A 27,134-nucleotide genomic window follows, 5' to 3' on the forward strand; every position below is an offset into this window, starting at 1 on the left:
TCAGAATGGATTGTTAAGCAAAAAGGGAAATCAGTCCCACAGGCAGAGATTACTGATTCCGGGAAATCTATTCCTGAAGTGACTTCTAAGAATATTGATGGAGCAGAGGCAAATGCAATTCCTGATAACACAGTGAGAGACTTATTGATTGTTCAAGGAGAGACTGGTTTGGAGAATGCTAAATGTGAAAGAGTGGTTTCTATTATTGAACCTCTTGATGTTTCCCCTATTAAAACTTTATCCAAGGTGAGTACTCCTCAAGAGAGCAATTCTTTAACCAAGAAGTTTGATGCTGGTAAATAAGTCATGAATACTTTATCTCAAGACAGTTCTCTTTTAACAAAAAATCAAAATAAGAAGCAGAGAAAGAAGGAAGCTAAATTGGAAGCTAGTACAAGAATTACTCAAGGTATGGCAGCTGGTGGTGTTGCACCACCCTCTGCTGTTAATTGATGATTGGCTTATGGAATGTGATGGGGCTCAATAAGAGGGGGATGCAACAAGAAATCCACTCTTGGCTGGGCTTGAACTCTCTGTCATTGGTATGTTTAGTGGAGACTAGGGTTCAAAGTTCAAAATTTATTCGAATTAGTAGTAGATTAAGGGCTAATTGGCAGTGGTGTCACAACTATGATGCTGTTTATGGTGGCCGAATTTGGTGCGGTTAGAATCCTGTAATTTTTGAGGTTCAAATCATGGAAGTTAAGGCTCAGGTGATATTGTTAAAGGTTAAAATTAGAAACTCAAGGCTTCTTTTTTGGCTGAGTGGTGTTTATGGTGAGAATACAGTTGAAGAGAGGCGAGATCTATGGGATTTTTTAACTGAAATGTCTGCTCTTATTACTGGTCCTTGGCTTCTCCTTGGGGATTGGAATGTTGCTCGGAATAATGGTGAGAAATTAGGGGGGAGAAATATACCTATGAGGGTACTAAAGGAATTTAATGAGGTTATTGACTCCCTCATTCTTTCTGATATCCCAATCTCTAATGGTACGTATACTTGGTGCAACAATAGAAGTCCTACTAGAAGAATTTATGCTCAACCAGATCGTGGATTAATGAATGAAGAGTGGAGTACTATTTTTCCCTCATCTCGAATTGATCTTACATTTTCTATGCTTTTTGACCATTGGGGTTTGTGTGTTAAGATTCCAACCAAAATAGCAGATGGCCCAAAACCATTCAGATTTTTACAGGTTTGGAATGCTCAACCTGTGACGAAACAGGTGGTTGTCGAGGTTTGGCTTTCAAGTGTGAATGGGGATCCTATTGTGAGAGTTATCATGAAACTTAAAGCTGTTAAAAAGGCTGTCAAGTTATGGAATAAAATAAAGTTTGGATCTATTTTTGAATAGGTCATTGCAACCAGAAAGACTTTGGAAGAGTGCCAATCTTCTTTGTCTAACCATCCTTTGTGTGCGGATTCTATTCAGAAAGAGGAAGAGGCTAGGAAGCAGTATGCAGTTGCTTTGTTTAATGAAGAAATGCTGGTTTCTCAGAAGGCTAGGATCAAGTGGACGACTGATCAAGATAGATGCACCAAATTCTTTTATCAGAAAATCAAGGCACACAGAGCTATTAACAATATTACAAGCCTTAAAGACACTGATGGGAACTTGGTTTAAGACAATAGTGGTATTAGAGAGTTGTTGTTAAATCATTACACTTTCTTGTTTTCTTCAAGTGGTCAGGTTTCGCCTCCATCTGCAGTTTACATAAGGAAATCTCTCACTGGGGAAGAGGCTGCTGAACTTGAAGTCCTTGTTACAAGGGATGAAATTAAGCTGACTGTTTTTAAAATGGGTTTGGACAGGGCACCAGGACCAGACGGATTCACAACTAGATTCTTCAGGGATTATTGGGGGATTGTGGGTGATGATGTTTGTAATGCAATACTTTATTTCTTTCAAACTTCAGTTTTAGACAAGGGTCTGAATAGCACCTTCATTTCTTTGATCCCTAAGGCTAGAGAAGTAGATAAAGTGGGAGATTTTCGGCCAATCTCTTTATGTAATGTCCTATACAAGATCATTACTAAAATTTTGGCTAACAGATTGGGATTGGTTCTGGACAAGATTGTTAGGAAAGAACAAAACACTTTTATTGAAGGGAGAAGAATCCAAGATAATATTATTATTGCCTCTGAATTGTTAGGAGGTTTTGGAGCCAAGACAGCTCAACCTACCCTTGCTTGGAAGGTTGATCTTAGGAAAGCCTATGATTCAGTTCAGTGGGATTTTGTGATTAGTTTATTACAGCTTTATGGCTTTGGAACCAAATGGATTGAGTGGATTAAAGCTTCTATCTCTACAGTGTGGTTTTCTTTACTTGTGAATGGGAGTCCTTATGGTTTTTTTAGCCTTTTAGAGGGATTAGGCAAGGTTGCCCTCTCTCCCCTTTGCTTTTCACCATGGTCACTGAATACTTATCTTCCATGTTTAAATTTAAATGCAGAAGTGGTAATTTGATTGTTTCTAATGCTGCTAGAAGGGCTAAGACTATGGTTACTCACCAATTTTTTGCTAATGACTTGCTTGTGGTGGTGAGATCGAACATGGCTTCAGTCTTTACACTGAGAAGAATGATGAAGCATTTTGCAGAGGTATCTGGTTTGATGGTGAATACTGAAAAATCTGAAATTTATTTCACTAGATTAGTTAGAAAAAAGGCTTTTATTTTAAGAACTTTGGGTTGTAGACAGGGTTCTTTGCCTTTCACTTACTTGGGACTACCAATCTTTGATAGGGGCCTTAAGAGATTAGACTGTAAACCTTTATTGGATAAGATCATTGCTGCAACAACTAGATGGGTAGGTATGAACTTATCATTGCCAGGTAGAATTGAATTACTTCGAGCTGCAGTGACTTTTATGGTTCTCTACTGGTCATCTGTTTTTTCAATTCCAACTGCTGTGGTGAACATTATTGAAAGAATGATGCGAAATTTTACTTGGGGTCATGATGATAACACTGTGAAATTATATGGTTTATGTTGGAAGAAAATCACTTCCCCAAAGATTGAGGGAGGTTTTGGTTTGAGAAGATTACTGGACATCGATAGAGCTGCCAGATTGTGGGTTGCTTGGTATAAAAATTGTAATCTTAAGGATGCTTCTTACTGGAATGTGATTCCACAGGTCACTCATTCAGTAATTTAGAAGGGAATTGTTGTAGTGAGAGGTGTATTGAAAGATAACTGCTCTTATCATATTGGTAATGGACAACTTATAAAAACTTTTCTGGATCCATAGTGTGGGGGGCACTTTTTATCTGATATGTTCACTTATAGAACCTTGAGGTTGGTCTCCACTAATAAACAATTACTTCTGAGTAATTTCATTGACCTTTTTCAGTGGAAGGTTGATGGTCTTCCTATTGAATTTCAACAGTTTGTGCAATAATATCGAATTCATGGTGGTGGAGATCAGTTTTTATGGAATAACAAACCTTTTTCTTTCAAAGCTGCTTGGGAATCCTGTAGGGTTGTCAAACCTGAGGTACCTTGGTATTCTATGGTGTGGAATGGAGGGAGGCCACGTTGGTCTGTTTTTGGTGCATTAATTTTACAAAATGTTGTTCTGATTGAGGTTAATTTGCAAAGAAGGGGTATCTCTTTAGCTTCTATTTGCTGTTTCTGTGGCAGGAACTTAGATCATGTGGATCATTTGTTCCTTACTTGCGTTTACTCTTGGGAAGTTTAGTGTGGTTTAGCTGATTTGATCCATTGGAAGGCTGTCAATTCCGTAGGAACAAGGTGTTCAGAGTTATTTTTACAGCTACACTCTATTATTTATGGATTGAGAGGAATGGGAGATTACACACGAATATTATTAGATCTCCTTCCATCTTATTGAAGTGTATTGTTTGGGATGTCTTAGATATTGCAAGGGTCAATTTTCAAGATTTGCTAGGATAGATAGGGTATAAGGGTGGTTGTAGGCATGTCTACACTTCTCTTTACTCTTAGGGGTGTGTTTCAGTGAGATTTTTATCTCACTTTCTCTTTTGTACTTTATTGCTTATTTATAAAAAAAATTCTTCATTTAGGAAAAAAAAAATAATAATAAATTAATTAATAATAATAATAAAATATTTAAAATAATAATAATAATAATAAAAATAACAATAATAATAATAAAAAATAAATAAATAAAAATAAAAATATAGGGAAAAAAGAAGAAGAAAAGATGAAAGGGTCATCACACAAACCCACTGCCACCACCTCACAATTACACACCAAACCCAAATCAATAGAAACTCAAATAATTCAGATTATCACACCCAAACCCAAATCAATAGAAACTCAAATAATTCACACTAAACCACACTCAAACCCAATTGAACCATAAAATCCACTTCTGCTACCACCCTCATCGTCACCTCAACCACCTAAACCCATTGCCTCCACCTCACAAATCACACCCAAATTAATAGAAACTCAAATAGTTCAATAGAAACTCAAATAATTCATGCTAAACCACACTCAAACCCAATTGAACCACAAAACCCATTCCTGCTACCACCATCACCGTCACCTCCATCATCGCTACCTCACCTACCACGACATTGTCTCCATCGTTAACAAACCACGAGACCCAGTCGAATCCCACAAACTCACTGCTATTGCCCCTGTTACGGCTTCTTCCTTTTCCCATAGCGTTGGTTACCAATCGGAGATCCATAGGTGAGGAGGATAATGCTCTGGTGTTATTTGGGTGTAAGGTTTGGTAGTGTTTGGGTGTATGTTAGGTAGTGTTTGAGTCTAAGGTTTAAAAAGAAGCATTCTTGTTCTTTAATGTTCATGAGGGTATTATAGTCCTTTAATTTTAAAATGTTGGTCGGTAATATCCAACTAGCTGATTGCCGGATGGGGTGATCTGGGACAAAAATGTATAGTTTAGAAGGGTTTTTGTAATTTTTATAGTCCAGGGGGTTTGTTGCAAATTCACTCATAGTTGAGGGTTTCTTTTTTCTTTTTTTTTTTCTTTTTTTTTCTTTTTTTTTTTTTTTTTTTTTTTTTGCATTTTATCCTTTATTAAATGATCCTTATTTATTTAATTTTTATTTTGGTAATTAACCTCAACTCAGTTTTTCGAGAGGTGGTTGATTAGCATAGAGAGAGAGAGGGAGTTCATCAATGGCAGGCACCGGAGGGAGCTCATCTTCGAACCAGTCAGCTGCTCCCAAAATCTTATTGGCTAAGCCAGGACTCGTCACCGCCGGCAAATTCATCCGCGGCGGCCCTGCCGATGACGATTCTTCTGCTTCTTCTCTTCGCTCTCGTCTTCCCTCAATCGGATCTCTCAATCTCCTCTCCGATTCTTGGGAATTCCACACCGATCGCTTCCTCCCTGTACGCTTTCTCGCTCTTTCTCTCTCCTTATATGTATGTATATATATTTATGAAGTTTGTGCAAGTTCAATTTCAAAGCTCTCTCTCCCTACTACTCTATTTCTGAAAATGTGAGAAATATTGGTTTTTTTTTTCTTGCAGTTTCTGACTGATAATACAGAATTTACTGTGGTTGGAGTGATTGGCCCGCCTGGAGTGGGCAAGTCCACGATCATGAACGAGCTTTATGGCTTTGATGGAACCTCACCTGGTAAACTATACAATATACGCTCAGCTCAGACTTCTTCTATTTGTGTACTTTTGAGAAGTCCTGTATTACATTGCATTCTGTTTGATATCCCTGAAAAATTTGAGTGAAAAAAGAAATGGAGGAATAAAAAAAAAAAATAATAATCATAATGCTCTCTTATCTTGCAGGAATGATACCACCATTTTCTATACAGTCCGAAGAAACCAAAGCAATGGCTAGGCACTGTACTGTTGGCATTGAACCAAGGATTTCTGCTGATCGGATTATACTTCTCGATACCCAGGTTTCCTTACCTTGTTTCAATGATCTCATTTAGTATGCTCTTGTTTTGATTGCAAGAACTAGGGTTAATTCTTTAAACCATAACCTCATTCCTTCACTGAATCACTGTTTACATTTTATTCGAATGAGTTTTTAAAAATTGAAAAAGTAGAGATAATTTCCATTATATTAGTACTGCTTCATAGGCACCTAAATGCAGCTTTATAAAATTATCCGGATGTTAAGATTCTGTTAAGATTCTCACGCTGCTAGTTGATTGTGAGTATTACTATGCTGATGCCACGTCCCTAAATAAAGTTATACACACCGAGCTTTGTGGGTGGGTTCATCCATCTCACCAACTCCATGTTGGGTGTCACCGTACCTGCTCCAAACATCTTTTTTTTTTTTTTTTATAAGTAAGATTTAATTAAAATGCACTCGAGGGGAACGCTGCCGAAAGAATAGACAAGACGCCAAAGGCGACAACTTACCTGCTCCTAACATCTTACCTTCAATAAGAGCTACCTGGATAGCTTCATCCATCTCACCAACTCCAAGTCTTAAGCCACCACAATCGATGCCACCATGTCCTTTACCCCAGACTGTAGTTGCTCCAAACGTCTTTCCTTCAAAAAGAAATAATAATATCGTTAGCCTCAATAGTCAGTTTAACTAAAACCTGGAGAATTGTAAGTAAGCATTTAGATAGACATACATATCACACAATTTTTTGACTAATATTCTCTTCTAGTATCACATTCTACAGACAGGAGCTTTTCCAATAAGCAAACCTTGTACATGACTGGAGCCATACACCATAATACAAATTTATGCTCTCATGCCCCCAAATCTAGGTGCATCTAGTTCAGTACCTAAAGTCGGATTGATCAACTTGTAGTGGTCATAACAAACTCTAGAAGCAGTCTTAGGGATATCATCCTCCCTAATCCTTACCCATTGATAACTTGTCCTCAAATCAATCTTGCAAAACAATTCTCTTTGAGCTGATCAGGCAAGTCATCAAACTTAGGCAGTGTGGGTGGATGGAGAAGCTGAAGGACTTTGATGTGATTTTTTGGTATCATCATGGGAAGTGAATGTGGTAGCGGTTGCGTTGAGTCAAAAACCGATGGGATAGATTGCCTTTATGATGATATAGGAGGCATTATTAGAGTTTTCTATCATGTCAACTCTTCGAAGTACTGAATTTTCTTTGTAATTTGACAGCTAACCATTTTTTTTTTTTTGATAAGTATGATTTCATTAAAAGTGCTCAAAGGGTTTGATAAGTAAGATTTCCTCAGGTCTATTTTTTTTATCTGTCCTTTTATTTGTTAACATAGTTCTTTATGATGTGCAGCCCATATTTAGTCCTTCTGTTTTAGCTGAGATGATTAGACCTGATGGTTCATCCACAATCTCAATTTTAAATGGTGAATCTTTATCTGCTGAGTTGGCTCATGAACTGATGGGCATTCAGGTAACTGCCAAGATAAAGTGTGCTTAGTAGTTCCCATTATTGAATTCTCACAATATTTTAATCATCTGATGGTACATAATCAAAGCCCTTTTTTTTTTTTCTTCTTTTTTTTTTCATTTCTTATAATGGATAAATGTATAATGACATTATCCTTTTCCTCGATGCTGCAAGGAATCCTTCTAGCTTGGCGTTCTCCTAGCATCTATTTGTCACATAATAGTGGTGGTATCTGAGGGATTTCACGATATTAACATGTGGCATTTGATGTCGACGGTATTCCTTTCTTCTATATTGAACTATTCTTTTACTGTTTGTAGCTCATTTAAATTTAATTTATAAGTACTTAAAGCTATGTATCAATGCTTCTATTATATCAAGTTTTTTTATTTTATTTTATTATTGTCTATATAGATAAAGAGAGTGGGGAAGTGGTTATAGAGGTTCGGGATGGAGAGGCAGGGACTTTGGAGGGGGTGATTGCAAGCAGATTTGGGGAGACGAGAGGAGGATGGTGCACTGCTGAGGGGAGACTCTCAAGTGGAGTTGGGCTTTGGAAATTCATTCGGAAGGTGGGATGAATTCTTGAAACACATTTAGATTCCGAGTTAGGGATGGTAGAAAATTCGCTTTTCGGAGGGTATTTGGTGGGGCGATCACTCTCTTGCCCTCGTCTTTACCAGAGTCTTTAGGATTGCCATAGATAGACATGCCTTGGTGGTCGACTACTATTGACTTGATAGTGGGAGAATGGTTTGGGATATGTGTTTCTTGAAGCATTTTCAGGATTGAGAGATTGAGGATGGCATAGGTGTTTTGGAACTACTTTATCACCAAGAAATAGGGGGAGATGCTTCTGACTCTTGCGTGTGGGTGCCTCTCCTTAGGGGCGCTTGATTTTACACTTTATAGGTGTCTTAGGGATACCCCTGGGGACCCTTCCAATGGAGGACTATTTTGCATTTGAAGGCTTAACTCAAAGTGGCTTTCTTTGTATGGACATCTGTCTTGGGGTAGATCTTGACTCAGGATAATCTTAGGAGGAGGAGACTGGTTGTGGTCAATTGGTGTTAAATGTGTAAGAATGATGAGGAAACGGTTGATGACCTTTTGTTGCATTGCCCAATGGCTCGGGATTTATGGATTCTGATGATGGGTTTGTTTGGGGTTCAGTGGGTTATGCCTAGGTCACCCAAAGGCTTGGATGGGTTGTACAGTGGGGGTCTAAGTCCGTGATTTTTAATGGGTAGCATCTTTGTGCATTTGGTGGTGTTTACGGTTTGAAAGAAATAGGAGATCCTTCCGAGGAAAGAAGACCCCTATTGGATCATTGAAGTTTTCCATTAGTAGCACCCTTTTTTGTTGGGTCCTAGGGAAAAATTGTAAATCCTTGGAGGAAATTGTAGATTTTTTGGACTCTTCGAGAGTTTAGGGGCCTTTTTTGGCCTTGTGTAGGCGTTCCCCTTTTCTTCTTTTTTTTTTTGTGCAAATAGTACTTGACAAAAAAAGTTCTGGTAGTAAATAAAAAATTCCCTACCTTATGGCCTTTTATTTAATTGAGAATGTGGCCTGTGATTCTTTCATTGGAAATTTGTTTCCCTTGATTTTTCTAATTTTTGTAAATCAATTTTTATTTTTTTTATTTTTTCTTTCTCATTTTTTAAAATCCAAATTTGAAGTTATGGCATGATATTACAATTCCATTTACTCTCTGCAGGTTGACTTATCAAAAACAAAAATATTTACTCTCTGCAGGTTGACTTGTTAAAACATGGTATTCCAGACCCATCTTCCCCAACCCTTTCCCATTCACAAAATCCTAATTTGAGTTCTGAAAAGGAAAACAAAGATAAAGTTCAGGATGGCGGAGAAGAGTATATGGCCGCTCCCGTTTTTGTGCATACAAAGTGAGTAATCTTACCTAAACATTACAATTGTAAATGTTGTGTTGCAAATATTGAATTTTTTTTTTTTTTTTACCTAAACATTTTGAAGTTTGAAGCTTGAAGCCTCGGAATGAACGCTTCATACTTCGTCTTCCATCATTGTCATACTTGATTTCACCTATGCTATCCTATATTTGTCATCAATTTTACTAATCTTGTTTAGCAAAATTTCAAGTTGTCCATATGTTTTAACTGTTTACAAATTATTATCAATTTCTGAAACTTCCAAATATTCTCCTGGATTTCTAATATTGCACTTTAACTGATGGAAATTGTATTATAAAATGCGTAATTATTCCATATTTTTGTTATTAATTTATTTTGGTGAGAAATTATTTATTTGGTACATTTATCATGTAAATTTATGGATTCGCAATGTAACAGTTGAAATATAATTTGTTAACAACCATCTACTCCAAAAGCTTAAGTTGTTACAGAGTGTCACGCGTGGCCTTCTTTTGGTCCAATACGTATTTCAGTTTTAAAATTATTAGGGCGACAGTGAGGTTTGAACTCTAGACCTTTGGCTCATATACCATGTTAAGATTGAAGTGAGAAATAGAAAATGAAGAACACAATGATATATGTGGTTTAGTCACTAGGGCTTACATCCATGACACACAAAGCTCAAAGGGCTGCATATCTTTGTTATACTCTCTTTTTTAATTTTTGTATACAATGATCACCTCTATTTATAGGTGAAATGAGAGACTTGTAGCTAGAGAATAGAAAATACTTGCTCTACAAGTATTCTTGCTTTACAAGTATTTTACAATAAAGGAATTTCACAGAAAGTCAAATACAAATATAGTAACAAGTCAATATTCTGTCAAGGAGTAATTTAAGTAAGTTGGTACATGGAGATTTTAACTCAAGTGTCCAACTTGAAACTAAATATGAAGTTGTCGAGAGTTTGAGATGAGTTGATCCGGAGATCCAAGATGAGTTGATCCAAAGATCCAAGATGAGTAGAGTATAGAGTAGGGTATGATAAACCTGCTCTGATACCATGTTAACAACCATCTTTTCCAAAAGCTTAAGCTGTTAAGAGAGTCTGTAACTTAAATATTTGAATACTTTAATATAATTGTTCAATGATTAAGGAAGAAAAGCAGAGTAATAGATATTGCAGTTTGGCTTAAATTTTATTTATTTATTTATTATTATTATTTTTAAAGTAAACGGTTTTTATTGAATGAAAAAACAACTATTCTGAGGCATACCTCCTGAATACAAGAAAAGGATACGAGCCAAAGCCAAATATGCTACAAAGAGAAACAGAGAAAAAGGATAGATGAATTTAAAACAAGACAGCACATCTATCCAACAAAGCAATCTTGAACTTGCTGAAGATGCTGATGCATACCAAGGCTACAAAAATAAAACTGAATCATAGTCCAACCATACCAACGCCATAATAGTAGCCAGCTAACACTACTAAATAAGTAGTGAGCAGGACTGTAATTCCACCAGAAGGGCATATACAGAAGTATCATAGATACATTGAAGCAGAAATCAATAGCCCAGTAAATAGGCATTCCCATCCTCAAAATACATACACTATCTATGTGCCAACAGTCAACACCCTGCAGACAAGATTTACAACTGCTCAAAAAGGAGAACATTCACACAACAAGGACCATAGTTATTAAAGGCCTAAGGCGCACCAAGGCGTTAGAGGTCCTTTGGAGCCTAGGCGCGAGGCGCGCGCCTGAGTGAAGTGAGGCGCACAATTGAAAATTTAAACTACCATAATAACATTCATATTTCATAAGTCATATCAATATTCTAAAAATTAATATCAAATATAAAAAAGTAAATTCATCAACTATACAAGCATCCAACAACCATAAAGAAGAGTACAAATTTGTTTTCTTGAAAGGCAAAGCAAAATGTGTTTTTTGAATGGCAAAACAAAGCACGAAAAGAAATAAATATGTTAACAAAAAAAAAAAAATTTGTTAACAAGAAAAAAAAAGAAAAACAGAGCAAAAAAAAAAAGATAGAGAGATGAGAGAACTAGACGAAGAGAGAGATGTAAACAAAGATAATAAGAGAGGAGAGATCTAGAGGAGGAGAGAAAAAAGAAAAAGAAAAGAAAGAATGACGTGGCTTCGTCGTTCATCTCTGCAATTAGGGATTCGTCTTCGTCTCACAATCTCATTCTATCGTTGTTCGGTTTACACTCTGATTCTTGGGCTTTCTTATTTTTTTATTCTTTTGAACAAAAGTTCCTTATATCGTATGGTTGAGTTTTTTTTTTTAATTTAATTTAAATTTTTTTTTATTAGGTTGCCAAAAGTACCCTTTTTGGCTTAAGAAATAGAACAATCGTATTTTTTAAAACAAATATCAGTGAGGCGCGCTTAGTTGTACCTCACAAACAGGATGAGGCGCAACCGAGGCGCGCGCCTAGTAAACATCAGTGAGCCTGGGACAACAACAGGTGCTAAACCTGAGCCTTGAGCCTAGGCGCGCCTAGGCGCCCCTTTAACAACACTGGCAAGGACATACCCTCTTTTCATGACCGGAAGAAGCATTATTTCCCGAGATAGCAGCAGAGAACCGAAGCATACTGAAAGCAGACCACATTTCAAAATAGAAAAAGGAAGATTCCATTCTCTACAAATCCATTTATTAGCCATGGAAGGAGGAAAATCTTTTAAAGAAATAATTCTGGATATAATCACTTCAATATCTGCTCCTTTGAGTGATCACATCTTGATATTCACTCATATATAACCTCCTGTTTCTTTCCTTCCAAATTGTATAGATGGTGGCTGCAAACAGCAACTTATTAATGACAGAAATAAGAGAGGAGCCTTTAAGAGATAAAATAGCCCAGGTAACCAAATTATTGGAGTCATTGGAAGGCCATTGGAAAGCCCCCAAACCAGATGCAGCAGCTTATAGTCTGTAAGTAAAACTGTAGGAGAAATAGAGATGAATTCTGTCCTGCACGTTCTCTCTACCAAAAACACTGCTAACATTAGTTATAAGCCCATTTTTCCATTTTCTTTTGAGTAAAAGTCTTATCTTGCATAGCCAGCCAAATAATGAAGGAATGCTTTGGGATAGCCTTTCCAAACCAGATCAGATCAAACCACGGCACCCTGTTCTGCTAATCCTCTCCCAGGCTGACTTGATGGAGAGAACACCATTTGTAGGAAGCCATATCAGTTGATCAGAACAAATTGCTAACCAATTCCAGTAATGCACTATTAGAAGTGTTTGTCATCTCCACTGGTTTTCACTGATAATAGCAGCCACTGAAGCCTCTTTCCCCAGCCCATAATCACTAATTGCAGTTTTCCCCATTTCAGATTAATAAGGCCTGTTGGAAGCCAACAATCATAGTGAAGTTTGTTCACCATTTTCAATTTTATGCATGAAATCCATTCTGAAACTGCTTCTAAGATTGAACAACTTTCTCCATGTCCATGTGCAATCATGAGAAATGTTCATAGCACAAAAACTCTCTTAATAAGGTGAGTTTTAATCCATTGAGTCGAAAGGGTCTTGGGCATAGGCTGCAAAATCCCCCAAAAATGCTTAGCCATAGCTGCTTTTTTCCATGAAGCCAAGTCCTTAATACTTAATCTACCCTCTTCTTTTGGTAGGCACACCTTTCCCAAGCCACCTTAGAATTACCACTCTTTAGATCAGCCCTATTCCAAAGAAAATTCCTGAGCACTGCATTAATTTGTTTGATCACTTTCTTTGGTAAGATAAACACTATTGACCAATACATTTGATGAAAAATAGGACTGCTGAAAGAAGTTGTAGCCTGTCAGCAACTGAGAGGTACCTGCTGCATCAAGACCTGGCTCTGGCAGTTACTTTGTCCACTAAAATCACATCACACAATCTTCAGCTTTCAACTAAGATGAGAGGTACCTGCTGCACCAAGACTTGGCTCTGGCAGTTACTTTGTCCACTAAAACCACACAATATTCAGTTCATCTTAGTAGAAAGCAAAGGGACCCAAAATACCTCACTGGAAGGACCCCCAACTGAAAATTAATAGCAGAAACAATTTCCTCATGATCAAACTGAGGAATTCCAGAACAAAAATTCTTGCTCTTAGCAGGGTTTGGACACAAGCCAGAAAGATTATAAAAGTGTTGATAGCTTCCATAAAAATTTGAATAGATTTCATGTTTCCAGCTGAGAATAAAAGCAAATCATCTGCAAAAATTGAGTGCGACAGCTTGTGCTTCTTACACTTTGAAAATGAAAATCTGTTGATAGAGTTTAGGCTTCAAATTTCCTGTTAGAACCTCCATAGCAAGAACAAACAAGGGGACAATGGGTCGCCTTTGTATAAGCCCTCTCTCACTAGCAAGTTATCCTTGATGTTAGAGAATTTTGGAGAAGTGAGACTGATGCATGACAGTTGAGAGAATGGGAGTAGAAGAAGAAAAGAGAAAAGTAGAGGGAGAATAAAATCACCGGTTATAATCTTTGTATTTAATCAATATTCATGAAAAAGTGTTTTCACAATGTATCAATCCCACTATAAATAGGCATCAAAGAAAACCCTAATCAAATCCTACTACCAAAAATAAATCCCTAAAATACTAAATTATTAAAATATCGTAAAATTAGAACATTACTATAATAATAATAATAGTAATAAAGAAATAAATAAACAAAAATCCCTAATTCTATCCATCTTTTCCACGTCTCCAATAGTAAAGACAAAGCACGTGCACTTCAAGCTCTGGACCGTATTTGGTTCAACATCAATCCCTCCTGGTTGAGAAGAACTCTCCTCTGGAGAGTAAATGCATATGTACAGCTCCAAAAAGTATAAGCGAACGCAACAAAGGTCGTCATCTAAACTCCATAACTTTTCCATCTAACAAGGTAATACTGAATATCTCCAAGATGAGAAGCATCAGATAGTAAAAATAATCCTCAATCCAATCCATATAATGCAGCTGAGAAGGTGGAAGAGCTAATGCTAGTGCTGAGAAAAATGTAACTGCACCTGTAGGAACACATACTAACAAAATAGGAGGCTCAGGGGTGCCTTGGTTAGGTAACAGATACTCCACATAAAAAATAGTGGTGGTGAAGCTGTTGGCTTTGGTTGGGAAGTTTCGGTGATATGGGTTAGGCTTCATGACTGGGCTGCCAATGATTGGGATTGATGGGTTGCTCAGTGTGGGTTTGGGAATGATAATTTGCAACAGTTGGGGCTTGTTTAGATGAGAGTTGGGTGTTTGTTCTGTGTTTTGGGTTGGTAAACGATGATGGGGTATGTGGGTTTGGGGTTTGCGACAATGGGGTTTAGGGCTCTGATGAGTGAAAGGGGCTTATAGGTTTTGGGGACTAGGGTTTGTTTGGTGGGGTGGCCTAGGGTTCGAGGTCTACTAGGGTTTTGGGTGAGGGTGTTCGCTGGGGTTTGACGATGGGGATTAGATTGGACTATTTGTATTGAGAACAGTGACATAATGCTTGGACTATTTGTATTGAGCTTGGATCTTTCAATCTTGTAAACTTGGATCTTTCAATCTTGTAAACTTGGATCTTCGCTCTGATACTAAAATTGGTGCAGGACAGTTGAGAGAATGAGAGGAGAAGAAGAGAAGAGAAAAAGAGAGAAGAAGAAATCACCTATAATAATCTCTGTATTTAATCCATATTAATGAAAAATTGTCTTCACAATGTATCAATCCCACGTATAAATAGGCATCAAGGAAAATCCTAATCAAATTCTGCTACCAAAAATAAATCCCTGCAATACTAAAATATCCTAAAATTAAAACATTAATATAATAATAATAATAATAATAAAAATAAAGAAAATAAATAAATAAGCAGAAAGCCCTAATTATATCTATATTTTCCATGTCTCCAATAGTAAAGACGAAGCACGTCCACTTCAAGCTCTCGGACCATATCTGGTTCTCCATCAGAGAGGGACTTCAATCCACTTAATTATGCTGTCAGGAAATTGGAAAGCCTTCAAACCACGATAATGAATCCCCAAGAGACTATATCACAGGCTATTAGATCTACCTTCAAAGAAACTCTAGTAGGCTTGTTGTTTCTATGATACTTCTTGAGAAAGCAGCACAATCTCAGTAAGTATCTTTCAGGAACAAAGGCCATTTGATTCAAGCTTATGCAAGATGGGAGGACCATTTTAATTTTGTTTGCAATGACCTTTGCATGCACTTATACACACAGATATTGGCCTAAAATCAGAGAAAACAGTAGGATCATCAACTTTAGGAACCAGAGCTAGTATAGAAGAATTCACCTCCTTGAGCAGTTTTCCAGTTTTGAAAAAGGAAAGAATTTCGGGCGTAACTTTATCCACAACGATATGCCAAGTTTTCTTGAGAAAAAGGACATTAAATTCATCTGGACTTGGAGCTTTGTCCTCTTTGAGAGAAATCAGTGTGTGCCTAATTTCCTCAGCATTGACAACTCTGTTTAATAACCCAACTTCATAATCATTCAATTTCTGCCAATAAACTGATACAAATTTGAAAATCAGGACAAATCTGGTCTGAAGTAAACAACTTCTTGTAGAAATAAATGATTTTTTCCTTCACTAACTTTCTTCCTCCCGTCTGGAAGTGATCAAAACAATTTTTGTCTTCTTCTTTATTGATTACATTGAGAGGATCAGAATCCAACACCCTTTTTACATCCAATAGCTTCCTTCTGGCCTCATCTACTTTGGCGTATAAATTGTCAAAATGCCTGCTGTGCAAAGTTGCAAGAGAAGCCTTAACTAATTTCAGCTTCTGTGTAAACACAAACAAATTTCCGGTAAATCTTCTGACCCCAAATTATCTCTTCTGACCCCAAATTCTCTCAACTTGGGAAGGAAATTTTGATGGTCAGCCAATAGATTATTAAACTTGAAAGGCTTTCTGATCTAAAGAGTACCTATCTGAACTTGTAGCAAAATATGTGAAAGCACATATGCAAGAGGGCTCAAATATGGCTTCTGATAAAGGGATACATTTAAGCCGGGCTTCATTTAGCAAAACTTTATCCAGTTCCTATAGTAAGTCCCATTATTGCATGTAAATTGAAGGCCTGAAAATCTGGATCAGACAGTTCAGAATCTTTAATGTACTAAGCTAAATCTTTCATGCCTTCGTTCCAATTGGTGGACTCTCCCATTTTTTCATGCTTGAATCTTATGGCATTAAAATCACCAGCTGAAAACCATGGTTTCACTCTAGAAGCCTAGGCCAGATTATAATATCATGCCTTAATTTCCTTCTCTGAGCAGCAAAATTTTCCCCATAAACAAAAGTCCCAAAAAACTGGAAGCTACCATCCTTGGCAGAAATGTCACAGTGAATACATTGATCAGTAACAATCATAAACTTTGCAGGATTCTGGCATGCCCAAGTGCGACCCAAGATAGAACAATCATAATTATGGATTATACTTTATCTAGAGAACAAGGATTTAAAAACCCTATTTATATTCAGCCTTCTAAACTTGGTTTCAGTGAAACAACAAATAGGACTAATCAAATTCCTAATTTAAACCCTAACATTCATACATCCAATTATCCTAGAGGAAAGAGATTAGGGAACAACAAAAACCAGTCAACATCCACTAGAAGTACCAATTTTGCCTCTAGCTTTATCTGGACCCTTTGGGACACACCTCCTTTATTAGATGAAATAGAGATTGGCAACACCTCTTTGGTGGTAACAATAGACAGTTTCATTTCAACATTATCATTATCCATAGAAGCTAAAGTTTGGAATTCAATAGGAGAGGAAATTACCTTCTTTATGCCTTCTAAAGGATCCTTTGATATCACTGGCTCGTCAGAAACTACCATCACTTTTCTATTCTCTTTTTCTGACTGTTCACTGATGTAACACCCTTTTTTGGTCACCATTAGCCCCAGAAGAGACATCTACAGACCCTTGTAAATCAGGGATACCAGCTGCTTTCAACTCCGTAGCTGATGAAGAGTCCTTTGCCTGCTCATTAAGATTCTCTACACCACTCCCATCACTGTTCAAAGCAGGTAACCATTGCTTTTTGGGGGATTTTCTACCTTTAGCTTTCTTTGAGACCACTTTCCATTGATCTTCAGGGGCATTAGTAGCAGAGAGACAAGTAGCCTCATTTCCAACTGAATCAGCTTGCTTCGAAACATTACAATTCTTATCAGAATGACCAGATTCCGAGCAATGAGAACAACAAAATGTTTTCTATTGAAATTCTGCAGAAATGGATATTTTATCACCATTTGGCGGGGCTAAAGAAAAACTCTCAACTAAGGGTTTATCAACCCCAATTCCAGCACATATACGAGTGGAACCTTTTTCTTTTCTCAGTCAATGAATCAGCATAGTGGCTTACCCACTGCGCTCGCTATTTAGCTGAATCCCTTTTACTCCAAAATTCAAGTGGGACATTATAGAATTTACCAAAACTGGAATCTTTTCCAGCTTTCTCTGTGCAAACACATATCCTTTCTGCCATTTTTTAAGAACAAGGTGCCTATCTATGGAATTCTATAGACCCTTTTCAGTGAGAGTATCCCTATGCTTTTCATTGGAAAATTTGAAAAAGTAGCATCCTCATTACCAAGAACTTCAATTAAACCCTCTGGATCCCGAATTTTGGAGGTATGGTGTTTCGTTGCTCTTGCCAGTGTCGTTTTAGCGTTAACAACTTGGTGTGCAACATCAATAAACATGGTAGTGCACTACAATAGTAAGCAAGAGAGTGAGATTGTGAATATGAAAAATAAGTTATGTAAGACACATATAAGTACTCACTTGACCCATTTCATGCATTCCATATTGCAAGACAATTGGAATGGGGAAAGCATCCAGAGCATGCAAGTCTTCAGGCAATACGAAGTGGTCCATCCTGTTTGCGGCGAAACCAGCATCTCTAAGGATTGACATTGGGGTTGTTGGGCAAGCCTGTGATACTACTGGACTGAATTGTACCATTGGAAAGGTTGGTGTGTGCATCTACAAAAGTTTCCTGGCTCCCGGACGGGCCTCCTTGGGCAATAAGAGACTGAAAGGGGTTACAAAAGGGATTTCCCTGTCATTGGCTGAAACAATGCTTGTGTGGGAACCCCAGAAGGAACAGCGGGAATAGTCGGTGGAGGCTCCACCTGCAAAGTAGTAGTTTCGCCGGTGACCCTTTGTCCTGTGTTATTCCTTTTCCTTCTACTACTAGGTGATGACAAAGGGCTAGCACCTTGGCCAAGTGATGTGGCATGCCTACGAGACCAAGGAGTATTGAGAGAATAAGTTTTGTAGAACATATATGCCAATTGTAAAATAATTTTTTTTATAAAAAAGAAATTACCTCTCTCCATTAAGCGTGGTGGTGGAACGCCATGATCTATGGATGTGAGAAGCGCAAGGGTCTTAGGATTTACCACTTGGCTCCAACTTCTGCTATGGTAGTTGAGGGCCTTCTGCACATGGGCATTCTCAACTTCGCTAAGGGTGTCCTTATCTTTCAACATTGCTAGTAAAATATAAATAAGCCAATAAAGGGTTAACAAGAACAAGAAGTTGTTGTAAGAGCAAACAGAGTTAACTTACTAGTGAAGTCGATTTTGCCCCATTTGCGCTGCACCCTTGACTGTTTGTCTTCTTTGCAAGCGTCTGGGTAAACTTCCCACCCGTTGCCTGATGCAAAGAAAAATTTCAACCAACAGTCTTTGTCGTACTACGAAAAATCAATAAGCAGAGCCCCTCTCTTTTCGTCATGTGCAAAGTTAATCCAATCTCCGCGTCGTTGCGTCCCAGGGTAATAACAAGATAAGAACTCTTTCAGTGTCAAAGGTGGATTCCCACATAGGTACCAGAGAATTGTGCACTCAGTCACTGTCCTCTAGGCATTGGGGGTAAGTTGGCAAGGAGGAAAAATTGGAGTATCTCTTTGGCAAATTTGAACAAAGGGAAGTGCATGCCACATTCAAAGGTAGTCTCGAAGAAACAAGTCTCCGTGCCTTGAGGGACGTCGCAAGACCTCTCGTAAGGCTCTACACAGCGGAGGACGATGTCTTTCGGAAAAGAGTGTTTGAGTTTCAAACGGGCAATGCTTTCATTGGTCATTGTATAAATTGCCATATCCGGTCTGATCGGAAGAGCTTTGCCGTTATTATCACGCTTAATGACATTTTTTTGAATAGGGGGTTGCACACCATCTTATCGAACAAGGGTGCCCATATTACCAGAAGATCAATAAATGAAAAGACGAGGGAAAAGCAAGACAAAAAAAAAAAAAAAAGGAGACTTGTTAAGTCTTTGAAGATAATCAACTACCTTATTTATAGAGAAAATTGAATGTTGCAATGGATGGAAATATGAACGTTGGAGAAGAATATTCTTATCTCTTGCTCACCTTGTGTTGTGTGATCAAACCGACAAACAAGACAAGAAGACAAGTTCTTTAAGACAAGAAGACAAGTTCTTTGTGTTGTGCAACCAAATAGATCAACAAGACGACACAACAAACTCTTGTTTTACAAGGCGTGTAATCAATGTAATGCAAGAAGCAAGGCTGTGGCTGTTACAAATAACAGTGCAGCTACCTACAAATAATAGGTTGTGGATCATCCTCATGCTTCATACCCCAAATATTTTTCGGAGAAAGCTCATCATGGTTGAGATGGTATCGGAGTCTACTACTCCGACCAGTCACCGGAGTCATAAACTCCGGTGAAATCCTCTACCACTCTTCTTTTCGCTTTTCTCTTTCTCTGTTGGGTTTGTAGTCTGTGTTTTCAGTTGGGGGTTTTGTTTGATTTCGTCTCTGTCTTCTGTTTCTGGTTTATTATGCGCACGTTCTTAGAGGTGGCTCATTTACCTCGTCTCTTTCAAGGTGGGTTTGCCAGGTCTGCAAACACGTACAGAGGTCCTTCGATTTTCTTGGACGATGATTCGGTTGGTAGGAGGAAAGAGGACCTGCGATCGTGTTTAGTGGGTCAGTTTGACAAAAAAGTGGGTGATTTGGCTCAGATCGCCACTTGGGCAACGCGGGCTTGGAAGATTTCAGCTGATGTGGTGGTTTCGCCTTTGCCGGACTCGTTGATCCTTTTTCGTCTCCCCTCTCCGGTAGAGGCAGCTCGTGTTCTCAAGGAGGACCGTCGGGACTGGGGTAAGGCTTCTCTCCCAGTGGAAGCTTGGAATTTTAGAGGGTTGTTCCGAGGTTTTGAAGGGGCAAGGGTTGAAGATGGTTACGCTCTATGGTCTCCCTCTTCACCTCTGAAGCTATGCTTTGTTTGTGACGGTCGGCGATCTTTGTGGTGGCTTTATTTGGGTTGATGCAGATGAGTCCAAGGATGCTGAAAGAGTCCGGATCACGGTCTCAGTGGGACGTGCGTGTCCTCCTTTTGTCTTCGTCCATGATGACCGATTCTGCTATAAGTTGGCGGTTTGGGAGGAGAAGCACCCTGTTCTTGTTCCAACGACGGACAGCTTGGAAGGAGGAGATGGCTCGCATCTGCTAAAGGAAGTTGATTGGATGAGATGGGAGTCCATGGGACATAAAGGGAAAGCTGAATTTCAGAAATGGAAGGCGTGGAGGGAAAAGGTTTGGGTTCGCAACACGGAATGCTTCAAAAGAATCTTCACTCAGAAAAGGAATGAAGGTTCTTCATCATCGTTTAATCGTGACAAGTTTGTGTTTCGACGGGATTCTCACAGGGGAGGTTTTAGAGGTCATGATTGTTCGCCAGTTTCCCATGTTGGTGATCAGAGAAGAAACCGAGGTGGTTTTCATGCGCCTTCAGCGCGTAGGTGGGGGAGAGGCGGCGGTCAGACACGTGGTTGGCGCTCTGGAGTTGGACGTTCGGGGTGGGATGCAGTTGTATCCACATTGTCTAATAAGTTTAAATTTGAACCGCGTGTGACTTTGCAAGCCTCACGTTCAGATGGGCTTTTGGTTGGGCTGATGGTTGGGGCCATTGTGCCTAGTTTGAATGGTGCGGCTCCTCATGGGCTTAAGGTGGGACGAGGCCCAGAATCTTGTCACAGTGATCCGAATTGCGCTAAGGAGGCCCAGGTTGACAAGGTTTCTTGTGCTCCTTCTGTTTTGGGCTGTAATCTGAAGGGTGGGCCGCGTTTTAATTCTGTTGACTCTGGGCTGAAGGTGGCCAATAGGTTTGAGCCTTTTTCTTCAACTGAAGGACCCGTTTTATCTGATGGACCTGCTCCTTTAATGGATGGACCTGGTCTTTTGAATTCCGATTTTTTAAAGGATGGACGGCGTGAGGTGCAGCCTTTGCAAGGTCGGCGGTTGAGAAATAAGAAGAAGCTTTTTCTCCCTGCAATCCGAAGGAGATGGTCACGCAAGGAGAAACAGAAATGGGTGGTGAATAACACGTCTAGTTCATCTCCGGGTAAGTCCACCTCTTAGTCGAGATGCTCTCTTCTTCATCCTTCCTCCTCCTTTTCTTCTCCTCCTTGTGGGGTGTCAAAGCGTTGTGCCGGATTGGAGAAGGAAGGGTTGCCATCTTTTTCCAAAAGGTTGTCTCCGGTTTTCGAGGCAGTTTCGGAGCAGCGTTTGGCTGAGCAGAATAGCATTTAACAGGGTTGTTTGGTGGGATCGGTGGGGTCTCTGGACAGGAAGCGGGAGGGCATCACTGTTAGTGTGGGACGGGATGTGCAGATTTGTTTGGATGATGTTTCTGCTGCTGCTTTGTTAAAAGACCTTCGGGTTCACTTGGCGTTGAAAGACTTTCAGGTTGAGCCAAGGGGCCTTCTTTCTGATGAGGAATTTGGGACTCCGATGGATGGTTGGGCTCCTTCCACCTCTGTTCCTAAGGATTGGGAGGGAGTTTCGGGTTCTTCTCTTGATGGGGAGTTGGGGTTGATTCAGTGGGAAGGAGCTAAGTAGGTGGTGGAGACGTGTGTTCCTTTGGCTGTTATTCGACCGGAAGAGGAGTGTTCGAGAGGTGTTGCTGCTGTTGTTGGAAGGGGGTATTTGGAGGAGGAGTGGTTTAGAGAAAATGGGGGGGAGGTGGGCTCTCTTTTAGGAGTGTCTTTTGAAGGGAGAATGGAGGAGGCGTTGAGTATGTTCCATGGTATCCTTAATTCGCAGCTTCTGGAAAGAATGGGAGGTAGGGGTGGTGTTCAGGAAGGGGCGGCTGAGAGGGAGGTGTGGAGATCTGCGGGTATTGTTACTTATGAAAGGCGGAATAGGGTCCAGGGAGAGGGACATTAGGAGGAGGAGAGGGACGGATTCTGCTACTGTTTCCCTATGAAGCTACAAATTTTGTCATGGAATGTACGGGGTCTTAATGATCCGGTGAGGAGGAAAGTGGTGAAGTCGGTTATTCGTAAAGGGGGAGGTCATGTGGTGTGTTTGCAAGAAACCAAGATTGCTTCGATGACGGATTTGATTGTGCGAAACATTTGGGGTGGGAGATTTGTGAAGTGGTGTGCCTTGGATGCCAATGGCTCTGCGGGTGGTGTTCTTGTTTTCTGGGATAGTAGATGGGTGTCTTTGGTGGATTCTCGGATTGGGAATTTCTCTGTTTCTTGTATGTTCGCTATGGTGGAGGATGGTTTTCATTGGGTCTTTTCAGGTGTGTATGGGCCTACGGATGATCTGACAAGGCCGATGTTATGGGAGGAACTGGGGGATTGTGGTGGGCATTGGTTGCTGTTGTGGTGTATTGGTGGAGATTTCAATGTTGTTCGTTCCCCTTTTGAGAGATCGACGGGGGGAAGGTGGACGTCTGACATGGAGTCCTTTTCGGCTTTCATTGATGATTTTGGGCTTGTTGATTTGCCTTTGGAGGGGGGGCCTTTTAATTGGTCTAGTGGACGTTCTCCTCCTACCTTCTCTCGGCTCGATAGATTCCTCGTGTCGGGGGACTGGGAGGAGAAGTTTTCTGATGTTGTTCAGGCTACTTTGGCTCGCCTTATTTCTGATTATGTTCCGTTGTTGTTGGATTGTGGGGGGTTGCGTAGAAGACGATCTCCATTCAGATTCGAGAATATGTGGCTTCGTGCTGAGGGTTTTCTGGATAGAGTTCGAATATGGTGGGATGGGTTTGGGGGGGACGGTACCCCAAGCCATTTGCTAGCGGTTCACTTGCGTCTTCTTAAGGAAGAAATCAAGATTTGGAACAAGGAGGTCTTCGGGAATCTTATCTGGAAGAAGAATTGGGTCTTTTCTGAGATTGCTGATATTGACCGGATGGAAGGTCAGAGGGTCCTGGTGGACTCACTGAAGGCTAGGAGGGTGGAATGTCAGGCGGAGTTTGCCGAGATTGCTATTATGGAGGAGATTTCGTGGAGGCAAAAGTCTTGTGCTTTGTGGCTTAAGGAAGGTGACAAGAACATGAAGTTTTTCCATCGTTTGGCCAATGCCCATTGTAGGGGCAATCATATTGGTAGGATTCGGGTGGAAGGTGAGCTTTTGTGCAAGGAGGATGAGATTTGCAAGGGTATCGTTGAGTTCTATGCAAAGCTTTCAACAAAGTCTGTTGGGTGGAGACCTTTGCTTGAGGGTCTCCAGTTTGATTCTATCTCTAGTGAGGAGGGCTCTAGTCAGGAGGCGTTTTTTTCTGAAGAGGAAGTGTTGGGTGCTTTGAAGAGTTGTAACGGGGATAAAGCCCCAGCATTTGATGGGTTTACCATGAGATTTCGTTTGGAGTGCTGGGAGGTGGTTAAAGGGGAAGTGATGGGCACTTTTCATGCATTCCACACTCAGGGATCTTTTGAAAAGAGCTTGAATGCCACCTTCATCGCCCTTATTCCCAAAAAAGGGGGGGCGCTGGATGTTAGGGATTTTCGCCCTATTAGTTTGGTGGGGTGCATTTATAATTTGATTGCCAAAGTTCTTGCTAATAGATTGAGGAAGGTGCTGGATGGAGTCATTTTTGATTCTCAGAATGCCTTTGTGGGAGGTCGTCAGATTCTGGATTCAGTTCTTATTGCTAGTGAGTGCGTGGATTCCAGATTGCACAGTGGGGTTCCAGGCGTTCTGTGTAAGTTGGACATTGAGAAGGCATACGACCATGTAAGTTGGAGCTTCCTTCTTTATCTTATGGAGAGGATGGGGTTTGGAGTGCGTTGGAGAAAGTGGATTCATTTTTGTATTTCCAGTGCTCGCTTCTCTGTTCTTGTGAATGGAGCTTCGTCGGGTTTCTTCTCTAGCTCGAGGGGGTTGAGGCAGGGCGATCCATTTTCTCCTTTTTTGTTCCTCTTTATGATGGAAGCCCTCAGCAGGCTGATGAGGAGGGTTGTGGAGTTGGGTTTCCTGAGGGGTTTCTGGGTGGGCAGGGATGTTGCTAGTCAGTTAGAGATTTCGCACCTGATGTTTGCAGATGATACATTGGTTCTGTGTGATGCAGATGTGTCCCAGCTCAGATATTTGACATGTGTTTTGATCTGGTTCCAAGTTGTGTCCGGCTTGAAGGTGAATGTTGGAAAGAGTGTTTTGGTTCCAGTCGGTGAGGTCCCTGACATCGGGATGCTTGCGAGCATTCTTGGCTGCTGTACAGGCTCTTTTCCCATTTCTTATTTAGGGTTACCCCTGGGTGCTCCTTCGAGGTATGTGGGGGTTTGGGATCCAGTCATTGATAGGTTTGAGAGGCGGTTGGTGGGCTGGAAGAAGCAGTATCTTTCCAAAGGGGGGCGGGTGACTCTGATCAAGAGTACCCTTTCTTGTCTTCCCACTTATTTTATCTTTCTGTTCCAGATTCCCTCCTCGGCGGTGGAGCGATTTTTTTTTTGGGGGGGGGGGGGGGGGGGGGGGGGGGGAAGGATTTCAAATTTCACCTGGTTCATTGGGAGCAAGTTTGTAGGCTGATTCGGAATGGGGGGTTGGGGCTTAGGAGATTGCTGCTTTTCAATAAAGCTCTCCTTGGACTAAAGGACCAAATGGCCTAGCGGTATCACCCCTTCCTTTCCAAAGGGGAGGTCGGGGGTTCGAATCTCGGTGGAGGTAGGGTGTGTGCGTATTTGCTTTAACTTCAAAAATAAAAATAAAAAAAAAATAATAAAGCTCTCCTTGGGAAATGGTTATGGAGGTTTGGGGTGGAGAGGCATTGGCTTTGGAGGAGGGTCGTGGTGAGCAGATTTGGGGAGAGTGGAGGAGGGTGGTGCTCTCTTGAGGTGCGTGGTCCTAGGGGTGTGGGGGGGTTTGGAAGTTTATTTGACAGGGCTGGGCTGATTTCTTCAAACATGTTCGGTTTCGCCTCAGGGATGGCAGGCGGATTAGTTTTTGGGAGGATGTCTAGTGTGGGGACCTCCTTCTTGCTCTTGCTTTCCCTCGACTATTCAGGATTGCTTCGGATAGGCAGGCTAGGGTGATCAACTGTTATCATCTTGATAATGGGAAATTGGTCTAGGATGTTCGATTCAGGCGTCCATTTCAGGACTGGAAAGTTGACAACGCCATTCGTCTTCTGGGGGTGTTGTATCGGCAGGGTGTGATGGTCAGAGATTCTGATGTTTGGATTTGGGCTCCTAATGCTCAGGGTCGCTTTGATGTGTGGTCTTTCTTTAGGTGTCTCACTCAAGAGCTTGAAGGTCCTTTCCCGTGGAAGGCAGTTTGGCGTTCTAAGGCTCCTCTTAAGGTGGCTTTTTTTGCTTGGACCTCTGTTTTGGGAAATTTTTTGACTCGGGATAATTTGAGAAGAAGGAATCAGGTGGTGGTTAATCGGTGTTATATGTGCCTTCCGGATGAAGAGTTAGTGAATCATTTTCTTTTGCATTATCCTTTGGCTAAGGAATGTTGGGATTTGATGCTTGGCCTGTTTGGCTTTCTGTGGGTTATGCCTAGGGATGGCAACGGGGACGAATTTGGGCGGGTGTACCTTCCCCCACCCCCCACAACCGTTTAAAAATCTTGCCCCCGTCCCTACCCAAAACTGCAAAAACGGAGAAACTTTCCACCCCATCCCCATAACCGTTTAACATTTTTATCCCCGCGGGTACCCGCCCCGCCCCGTTTAAGACCATAATTTATTTATTGTTGAAATAGATTTGCTCTTTTTTTTTTTTTTTTCTTCCCCACATCTTCAATTCTTCACCATTGCAACTTTCCTTTTAATCAAATTCATTTTTTACTTTAATATTGTTATATAGGGTACTTAATATATAGCGGTAAATATATATACTATTGAAATAAATGTAATAAAGTAATTTGCCTATCTAAACGGGGCGGGGCGACCTCCCCCTGCCCCCGCACCAAACCAGCGCGGGTTTTTATTACATGAAACCATCCCCGCTCATATAAGCAAAACGGTTCTCCAAAACCGCCAAAAACGGGACTGGGCGGGGCGGGTAACCGCGGAGGCGGGTCAAATTGCCATCCCTAGTCATGTCTGGCTCTTCTAGAGGTTTAATTGAGGCTTGGAAAGGCTGTTCTGTGGGGGCTCACATTCGAGAGGCATGGAGGGCTACGCCTCTTTGTATTTGGTGGTGCATTTGGCTTGAGAGAAACAGGAGATACTTTGAGGGAAAGAGTCTCCTATTTCTGTTCTTAAGTTCTCCATTATTTTCACTCTTTTTTGTTGGGTTTCGGGTAGAGATTATAGATCTTTAGAGGGCATTGTTGATTTTTTTGGCCTCTTTGAAGACTTAATGGTCTTTGTTTTTTGCTGTTCCTTTCGGTTGCGCTCCCCTCTTGAGCGTTTTTTATACAATTCTTACTTATAAAAAAAAAAAAATAGGTTGTGGCTGTTTTTTTTTTTTTTTTTTGATAAGTAATAATCGATTAGAGGAGTGTTCAAAAGGGGAACGCGTCTCTAATACAAAAACGGAAGCTGAACCTAAGGACCCATAGAGTCCAAAAGATCAACTAAATCAACAGTAGAGGAGCAAGTGCTTCCTTTCACATAACAAAAAATAGAGCG

General features: G+C 40.3%; 1 protein-coding gene across 1 annotated transcript in view; it reads left to right on the forward strand.

The window, feature by feature from the left end:
• The first annotated feature begins 4,826 nt into the window (after window positions 1-4,826).
• LOC132268184 (uncharacterized) overlaps window positions 4,827-27,134 on the forward strand; it is a 32,329-nt gene continuing 10,021 nt past the window's right edge. The window contains exons 1-6 of the mRNA XM_059768967.1: window positions 4,827-5,352; window positions 5,494-5,602; window positions 5,770-5,885; window positions 7,227-7,346; window positions 7,530-7,619; window positions 9,099-9,250. Of these exons, the coding sequence (XP_059624950.1) occupies window positions 5,137-5,352; window positions 5,494-5,602; window positions 5,770-5,885; window positions 7,227-7,346; window positions 7,530-7,619; window positions 9,099-9,250 (803 nt within the window). The 5' untranslated portion in view covers window positions 4,827-5,136. The remainder of the gene's footprint in view (window positions 5,353-5,493; window positions 5,603-5,769; window positions 5,886-7,226; window positions 7,347-7,529; window positions 7,620-9,098; window positions 9,251-27,134) is intronic.

The sequence above is a fragment of the Cornus florida genome, unplaced genomic scaffold, assembly GCF_030987335.1.
Source record: "Cornus florida cultivar Cherokee Brave unplaced genomic scaffold, ASM3098733v1 CherokeeBrave_3.0.0_Hap2_Chr08, whole genome shotgun sequence".
Taxonomy (NCBI): domain Eukaryota; kingdom Viridiplantae; phylum Streptophyta; class Magnoliopsida; order Cornales; family Cornaceae; genus Cornus; species Cornus florida.